The sequence below is a fragment of the Fukomys damarensis genome, unplaced genomic scaffold (assembly GCF_012274545.1).
Source record: "Fukomys damarensis isolate Sample0158 unplaced genomic scaffold, DMR_v1.0_HiC HiC_scaffold_37, whole genome shotgun sequence".
In the NCBI taxonomy this organism is placed as follows: Eukaryota; Metazoa; Chordata; class Mammalia; order Rodentia; family Bathyergidae; genus Fukomys; species Fukomys damarensis.
The window spans coordinates 12,585,796-12,594,841 of NW_022900949.1; the positions used below are offsets into that span (position 1 = coordinate 12,585,796).

Below are 9,046 nucleotides of genomic sequence, written 5' to 3' on the forward strand. Positions count from 1 at the left end.
GTTCTGTGTGTTCTCATATGGTAAAAGTGGAAGATCTCTCATCACTTGGAAAAGTACTAACCATGCTCAGAGGAAATTCATCTTCATAATATTATTTAGACCTAATAAAAAATATTACTTAGACCTGAAAAAAGCAACCTTATGGTCACATCACATTAAGTGCTATGGAAACTTTAACTTATGAAATTTTGGGGGGAACACAGATGTGGAAAAGTTTGCTATACTGGATTCAAAGTTAATAATGCAATTCATCTTTTACTTATGAAACATTCTGCTTTCTCTGTAGGTTTAAGCCCAGAAATTATCAATATGTCCTGGCCTTTGCTTTTGCCATAGAAGAGATCAACAATAACCCTCATTTTTTGCCCAACATATCTCTGGGTTATGAGATCCATAATGTTTTGCACAGTCAATGGAGGACTTTGGAGAGTTCCCTCATTTTGATCACAGGGCAGGATGAGGTCCCCAATTACACCTGCAGGAGACAGAGCAAATCTGTAGCAGTTCTTACAGGAACAGCATGGGAAACTTCTGCCCAGACAGGAACACTAATGGAACTGTACAAATTTCCACAGGTAAGAATGGGTAGATGAGAAGAGCTAAAACCTTGCCATCTTTGTTGTTACTTTCTGGTACTCAAGACAGTAGAAGTTTTGGTCTGTGCATCTGTTGAGATGTATAATCTACCAACTGTGCAGAAGTGTTTGTTTTCCCCCATAGTCTTATCTGCATTTGTTCTTGGTTGATTTTTTGAGGGTAGTCATCCTTTCTGGAGTGAGATGCAACATCAGTGCTGTTTTAATTTGCATCTCTCACAGGACTAGTGTTGTTGAACATTTTTCATACATTTATTTATTATTTGCACTTCTTTGTCTGAGAAGTGTCTATTCATTTCATGTGCCCATTTTAGTTGGTTTTTTAATTTGTGAGTTCTGATTTTTTTGAGTTCTTTATATATTCTAGATAAAAGTTCATATTCTAAGATACAGCTCATAAAATTACATTCCACGCTATGGGTTGCCTCTTCTCTCTCTCATTCTCTCTCTCTCTCTCTCTCTCTGTCTCTCTCTCTCTCTTTCTGTGTGCGTGTGCATGTTGTTTTGTTTTGCTGTACAAAAGTCTTTTAATATGAAGTCCCCATTGATGGTCCTTGGTAATATTTCCTGTGCAACTGTAATTTTGTTCAGAAAGTCTTTGTTTATATCTATGTATACAAGAGTTTTACCTATTTTATCTTTCAGCAGATTACATGTTTCTTCTTTAATATTTAGACCTTTGATCCATTTTGATTTTACTTTAGTGCATAGTGAGAGGTAAGGGTCTAGTTTTAATCTTTGGGATGTGGAAAGCCAGTTTTCACACTGCCATTTATTCAAGAAGCTATCTTTCTACCAGTGAGAGTGTTTGGCAATTTTGACAAAGATAAGGTAGCTGATTGTACTTGGAAGTGGTTCCTGCATCATCTACTGTGTTGTACAAATCCTCAGGTCTGCTTTTTTCCATTATAATGCTGTTATCACCATGGTGGCTTTATAATATGACTTCAACCTGGGGATTCTGATGGACGTTTTGCCTTGCTTGTTTTTTTTCCCAGAATTGCTTTTGCTCTTCTAAGTCTCTTTTGGTTCCATACATATTTTAGTTTGTTTTTACTATTTCTGTGAGGTATGTTGTTGGTATTTTTTTCCTCATTGAGTTTATTGGTGCATTTAGTTACATTCATTATTGGGATCTTGTACCTTTATGTGACAGGTCTTGGTTCTTATTTTTTCCCCTTCTCCCTGCTATCCCCCATCCCCTTCTCCCCTCCTCATTTACAAACACTTTATTTCCATTTTTTCCTATTTTTTCTTTGCCCTTATCACCATTCCCTACCCTTCCCACTTTCCCTGCATCTTTAGCCCTTTTCTTCATATAATAAACTAAAATAGTACATAAGATCCTAATGAGATAATTGACAATGTGTTGTTGGTATTTTAATTGGAATTGCATTAAATCTGTACACCTGTTTTAGTAGTATGGCCATTTTCAACTGTGGTTCTACCTGTCCAAGAATAGGAGGTAACTTTCCATTTTCTGATACCTGCATTGATCTCCTTCTTGAAAGTATTCTAATTTACACATCTTTCACTTCTGTTGTTAAACTGATTCCTAAATATTTCACATTACTTAATGCTATTACGAAATGTGGTATTCTTTTCCTAATTTATCTCTGTTAGTCTTGGATACAGGAATGCTATTGATTTTTGAATGCTGATTTTTGCATCTTGCTATGCTGACAAATTTGTTTTTTAATTTCAGGAGTGCTTTGGTCAAGTTTTTGGGGTTTTCTATGTAGAGCATCATATCTTCAGTAAATAATGATAATTTTGCTTTTGCCTTTTCTGTCCATATTCCTTTAATTTATTTCTCTTGTCTTATTGCTAGTCTTTCCAGAACTATATTGAACAAGAGTGTCAACAGCGAATATCCTTGACTTGTTCCTGACCTTAGAATGAAAGCTTTCAGTTTTTTAACATATAATTTGGTGTGGCAAGTTGGTTTGTCATAATCAGCTTTTATCAGATTGACATAAAGATCTTACGTTCATATTCTCTGCACAGTTTTGTCATGAAGGGATGTTGCACTTCATCAAATGTTTTTCTCAATCTATTGAGATGATCATAAGATTTTCAATCTTTGTTCTATTGATGTTGTATTGCATTAATTGATTTTCATAGTCGGAACCATCCCTGTATATCTGGGATGAATTACACTTGGTCATAACATATACATTTCTTGATGATTTTCTGTAGTGCTTTTGCCAGTATCTTATTGACAATTTTTGTGTCTATATTATTTAGGAATATTGACCTGTAATTCTCTTTTTTGGTTGGCTCCTTCTCTGGCTTTGGTATCAGGGTAAAACTGTCATCTAGGTTTGTCTTTTGGAGTACTACTTCCCTTACAATTTGATTAGAGTTTGAAGAACCATGGCATTATATCTCTAAAGTTCTTGTAAAATTCAGCAGTGAATCCATCAGCATTTGAGCTTTTCATTGTTGGTAGTTTTTTAATTACTTCATCAATTTCATTTACTGATATTAGATTATTTAGAATTTTCGTAAACTCTTGATTCACCTTTGATAATTCATATGTATCTAGGAATCTATCCATTTCTTCTTTGCTTACTTAAAGTATAGATTCTCAAAGTAGATATTGAAAATCTGAACTTCTAAAGGATCCATTTTAACTTGGCATTTTTCTTTCCTAATTGCATGGAATTGAGTCTTTCCTTTTTTGATGAGACTAGCTAAGTGTTGGTCTATTTTAATTTTTCAAAGAACTCTTTGATTTACTGATTCTTTGTATTGTTTTCTTAGTGTCAACTCCATTAATTTCTGTTAATATATTTAAAATCTCCTCCCTCATAATTATTTTGGTTTTAATTTGGTCATCTTTTCCTGGAAGCTTGAGGTTCAATGATAGGTTATTTACTTGAGCTTGCTCTGTTCTTCTGAGGTGTTAATTCACTGGTATAAATTTTCTTAGGACTGCTTTCATCATGTCCCATAAGTTCCAATATGTTGTATTGGTATTATCATTCAATTACAGAAACTGTTATGGTTTGTTTCTAGATTTCCCCCCAAAGCCTCATGCAGTCATAGGGCCTTTTCAAAGGTAGATGAATGTAAAGAATGTGAGGTTGGGATTAGGTGTGTGTGGTTATTCTATCAGTCCCCTGGTTGGTTTGGCACCACCCTATCCCTGTAGACTAAATGAGAGTGTAAAAAGGCCAAGAAGATTCTGTTAAGTTCTCTGATTGCTTTTGCTGTCTTCCACTGCTGTGAATGGTTGCCCTTCTGCCACGTGTCACCTTTCCTTGGAGCCAGGCAATTCTGTGCTGAAACTTTTACAAATTATCTTTTCACCTTTAATTCTGGATGTCAGGTATTTTGTCTCAGCAATGAGAAAAGTAACTAGGACACTGTCTACTTTCTTATTTAATTTTACTTGTAACCCATTGGTGATAGAACTACTGTGGAAATCTGTAGGAAGAGTCCTAAAAAAAATTAAAACTAGAAATTCCATTTAACCCAGCTATTCCCCTTCTGGGTATCTTTTCAAAAGAGATGAAAGCTTCATATCACAATGATCTCTGCACACTCATGTTTACAACAGCAAAATTTATATAGCCAAATCTTGGAAACAGTCTAGGTACCCATTAAGGGATGAATGGATAAAAAAAAAATTTTTTTAACCTACTATGGAGTACTACTGTGCCACAGAAAGGAATGAACTTGAAGCATTTTTAGGTAATTGGATGCACTATTAGACTATCGTTTTAGTGAAATAAATCAGACATATATGTTTAGAATTCACATTTTTTCTCCTTTGTGAGAAACAAATGAGTAAATAAGGAGACAATTACATGGGAAGTAGGAAGAAAATGCTCAAATGCAAAGGGAACAAGGTGGGGAAGGAAGGAAGTGAAGGAAGGGAAAAAGAAACAAAAGACTTTGAAAAAAGAAGTGAAAACAAAGCTTTTTGAAATGGGAAGGGAAAGAGGGGTTGAAGGTGGGAAGGGCAATTGGCAAAAAGAACTGAGATATATTACATACAGGAAAAATTCCCTATGATGAACATGCTTAAATGACAAATATGTATTAATGAGAAAGATATTTAAAAGGGAAAATGAGAAAGATGTATAATCTAAAAAAGTGAGTAAACATAATTTGGGCATGGCACTTACATTGTTATTATCTGTGACAATGAGGAAGAGACAAAATAGATAAAGAAATTTTCCTTCTTGCATTTAATTAATTATTTTCTGAAAAGATATTTTTTTCTGCAAAGTTTTTTAGCAGTGACATAATTAAAAGATGAATGTGCAGATAGCCTCCACTATCACTTCCAGCCTTTGATTAATACCTTTGAAATCTGAGAATGTTCTTTATACCAAATTCTTCATTATTCGCTTTCAATTTTCTTGTCTTTGTAGATGACTTATGGTGCTTTTGACCCTATGCTCAGTGACAGTGATCAGCTTCCCTCTCTCTATCAGATGGCTCCCAAAGACACATCTCTAGCCCTTGGCATGGTCTCTCTCGTGCTTCATTTTAGCTGGACATGGGTGGGACTGGTCATTGCAGAGAATCAGAAAGGTCTTCAGTTTCTCTCAGAGTTGAGGGAAGAAATGGATAGGAATAAAATCTGTGTATCATTTCTAAAAATGATCTCAAACAGTAACATGGGAAAGTTATCAAATAGACCAACATATGATTTATGGACCAGAGAAACATCACCAGCAAATGTTATTATCATCTACTTTGATACTAACAGTGTCCTTGATGTTGGATTTCACACTGGGCAACATTTAGTGACATGGAGAGTCTGGATCACAAACTCACAATGGCATCCCGCCACCTTTGGGGAAAATTTCATAATTGACTCTTTTCATGGAACACTCATTTTTGCACACCAGCATGAGGAGATTTCTGGTTTTAAAACTTTTATCCAGACAGTTACCCCTTCAAAATATCCACAAGATATTTACCTCACTATATTTTGGTCCATGAACTTTGACTGCACTTTATCTAATTTTGATTGTACATTGAAGAACTGCCCACCCAATGCTTCTCTCACCTATCTTCCTGTGAGTCGTTTTGACCCTGCCATGAGTGACGAGAGTTATAATGTCTACAATGCTGTGTATGCCGTGGCTCACGCTCTCCACAAGATGCTTCTCTACCAAGTTCAGATGCAACCAAGCAAGACTGGAGAACTGCAGGGATTTTCCCCTTGGCAGGTAATGGCTCTGCATTGGCTGGCAGATAGTGCCAGTAATGTGTTTTCCTGAGGGATTGCACAGGTGTGAGAATGACAGTTTGGAATATTTTTATCCAAAACAACAAAAGATTCTGCATCAGTTTCATTGCCAAAGTGCAATTGGAGTAGAAATGGTTATTCAGAATAAGGACACATTATCAAGTGGGAAATTAAACATGAGCCATTATAAATGTTTTGCTTTCCACAGGTAGTCAGCATACTGTCCATATGATGTTTATAACTAAACAAATCTGAAATTTCCCTTGGAATTTAAATAAACAATAGGAACATTTATATTACTTTACAAACTATGCAAATATATGTACATATATGCTAAATGATGATATGCACTATTTAGATATATTATTTGACTTTGTAATTAAATCTTTCTTTTTTTCATGTGTGTCCTCTGGGAATAATAAGACAGAAAATGGGTGTGGGAAGGTTTCATTGTATATTTGAAGTATTTCCTGTTTTTAAACAATATTTAGCTGGGCTTTGTTATAGCATTTTTTATGGATATTGATATATTTGATACATTGTGAAATATTAGTTTTCCATAGCTTTTCACTTATTCGACTTCCCTGGACACATGTGCAAAACATGTGTAAAGCAGGGAGTAAAGACAGTCAAAGTCTTTCCCCAGTGGAGTTCTGATCGTTAATTATGGCACCCAGGTAATGATACAATTATGCATCTCTTTTAGCTGCACCATTTTCTAAAGGAACTTCAATTTACCAGTCCTATTGGAGACCAAGTGATCCTGGATGAGCAAACGAAACTGACTACAGAATATGACATTCTCAATTTTTGGAATCTTCCAGAGGGTCTTAGGCTTAAAATGAAAGTAGGATGGTTTTCCCCACGTGTTCCATGTAGTCAACAGTTGTCTCTAAATGAGGATATGTTAGAGTGGGGCACAGGAATTACAGAGGTAATTTTAATAAAATTATAATGCATTTTACTAATCAGAAATTTTAAAATTGTGCTTTGATTTATCTTTGCCTGAGCTTAGAAAATGGTCACATGTGGATATTAAAAACTCACAGTTCAGTTTAAAAATTTTCTTATTCATCAGCTTTTTCATTTACTAGAAAGAAATATAATTATTTTACCAGGTTTTTATATGTTTATATCATACATTGAAGGTGGAAGTTTTACCTGTTAAATTTACTCTATCGCTAATACTGAAGTATTAGGTAAAAGCTGAAGAAGTCATCAAAACATATCTGATTTCCCTCAGACTCCCCGCTCTGTGTGTAGTGAGAGCTGTCATCCTGGGTTCAGGAAATCCCCTCAGGAAGGAAGGGCTGCCTGTTGTTTCAGTTGCATCCCTTGCCAAGAGAATGAGATCTCCAATGAGACAGGTGAGTATGTGTTTTCTGGAGAAATTCTCCATTTCTCAGTTTATCCTGCATTCCAACTAGAAAATGGGAGAATGAGTGAACAGCTTACCAAAATATAATTCCTTCTTCCTTTAGCATTTGATATAATTAATAGCCCTTGATAAAATTAAATATAAAGAGATTAATTATAAAACAAATATATAAACACAGAAAATAGACATCTGGAAAAAATACGAAGCATTTTGTAAGAGAATATAGATAACTCCATATCAATGTACTTAGAAATGTTAGAGAAATTCATGAATTTATACAAATATTGAATGAAAGTTTTCAAAATAGCACATCTGCTTAAAAAATTCAACCTATATTTTTTTCTCATAATTTTTATGTTAATTGACAGCTTAGCTGATGGACTTTATAACTATTCAAGAGAATACCATTACTAAATTATTGAAACTCCTTCAGATAGATAGAAGATGGGAAAATGAATGCATCTTATGAGTAAGCTTGAACTGTGTTACTCATGGTGATAATAGAAAATCAAATATCACAAGCAACTTTTTTTTGGCTTTGTTTCTTTGTTTGAAAGAGGGTCTTTCCTTGTAGTTCAGGATGGCCTTGACTTCATTATATAGCCCAGGCTGTCCTGGAATTTGCAAAGGTCCTCCTTCCTTAGTCTCTTGAGTGCTGAGATTACAGGTGTGCAGGTTCGCACCCAGTTTGCAATTTTCCTTCTTAACTGAAAATCCCACTTCCCATCCCAAAATGTGCTATAGTTTAAGGAGGCTACTTTGTGGCCAAATTGTGCTTACTTGATATAAATCAAGGCACTGTATTTTAGAAAAAACTTAAAAATATCAATAAATGAAATAATATATAAAGAAATTGAATGCTTATCTATAATTTATGAATGACAACAAATTTACTAAATTTAAAACAGGAACAATCTTAGTTGATTCCACATAAATGTCTATAGAATCATTCAATACTAAGAACAAACATGAGTCAGAAGTGCTTTTTTCACCACATTTACAATATGGTGTGGTGGAGATACTAGCGAATAGAATAATGTCAGGAAAAGAAAGATTAGCATGTATTGGGAAGGAACAGAGAAACAACAGTTTCATTTTTGCAATGATCCCATTGTGCAAGGAGAAAATCTAGGTAAATTAATAATGGAGGCCCACACTTTGACCCAGTATGTCTGAGGAATATGGCAGCCACTCACAACCTTCTAGTAGGCCCACCCCTTAGACCCAGCATGCCCTAGAAGCCCAGCTACAGCAGCCTCAACACAGGGGTATTCATGCCCCCCCTGCAAACGAGAAAGAATGTCTCTTTGAGGCTTCTAGATGAAAATTGAAGCCCAGTGGAAAATTGAAGAAAATCTATGATAAAGACACACAACACCACCATATTTGGTAAGTTGGAAGGACCATCACTTCACATTGGAACCTGGTATAACTTCAGGGAAAGACAGGTGGAACCTTTAGTAGAATCTGGCAGAAGTCAATCCAGCAGGAGACGAGAGATCTCCACTTGAGCCTTGCAGTCAAAAATCAGCCTGAACCTCAGGGGACAGATGCTGGCTTGCTTAGATCTATACACTCCTGTTGATGCTGTCTATAGTGTCAACAAAGGCATACCTGGAAGGAGGCCCTGTATTTCTATTTGCATTTTTTATTTTCAAAGGAATATTTTTCTCTTATCTTTAATAATTTAAAAATGTTTGTCTTTTTCTTTTGTCAAATTTTTTTTACCTTTTAAAAATCTTCTTTTGCTCTTCTTCTTCTTTTTCTTCTTCCTCCTCCTCCTCCTCCTCCTCCTCCTCCTCCTCCTCCTCCTTCTTCTTCTTCTTCTTCTTCTTCTTCTTCTTCTTCTTCTTCTTCTTC

The 9,046-nt window shown here is 35.2% G+C and overlaps 1 protein-coding gene across 1 annotated transcript in view; it reads left to right on the top strand.

Annotated features, from left to right (window-relative positions):
- Positions 1–290: 290 nt before the first annotated feature.
- Positions 291–9,046, top strand: part of LOC104851372 (vomeronasal type-2 receptor 116) — a 16,435-nt gene continuing 7,679 nt past the window's right edge. The window contains exons 1-4 of the mRNA XM_010608531.1: positions 291–575; positions 4,982–5,788; positions 6,515–6,742; positions 7,052–7,175. Coding sequence (XP_010606833.1) covers positions 552–575; positions 4,982–5,788; positions 6,515–6,742; positions 7,052–7,175 — 1,183 coding nt within the window. The 5' untranslated portion in view covers positions 291–551. The remainder of the gene's footprint in view (positions 576–4,981; positions 5,789–6,514; positions 6,743–7,051; positions 7,176–9,046) is intronic.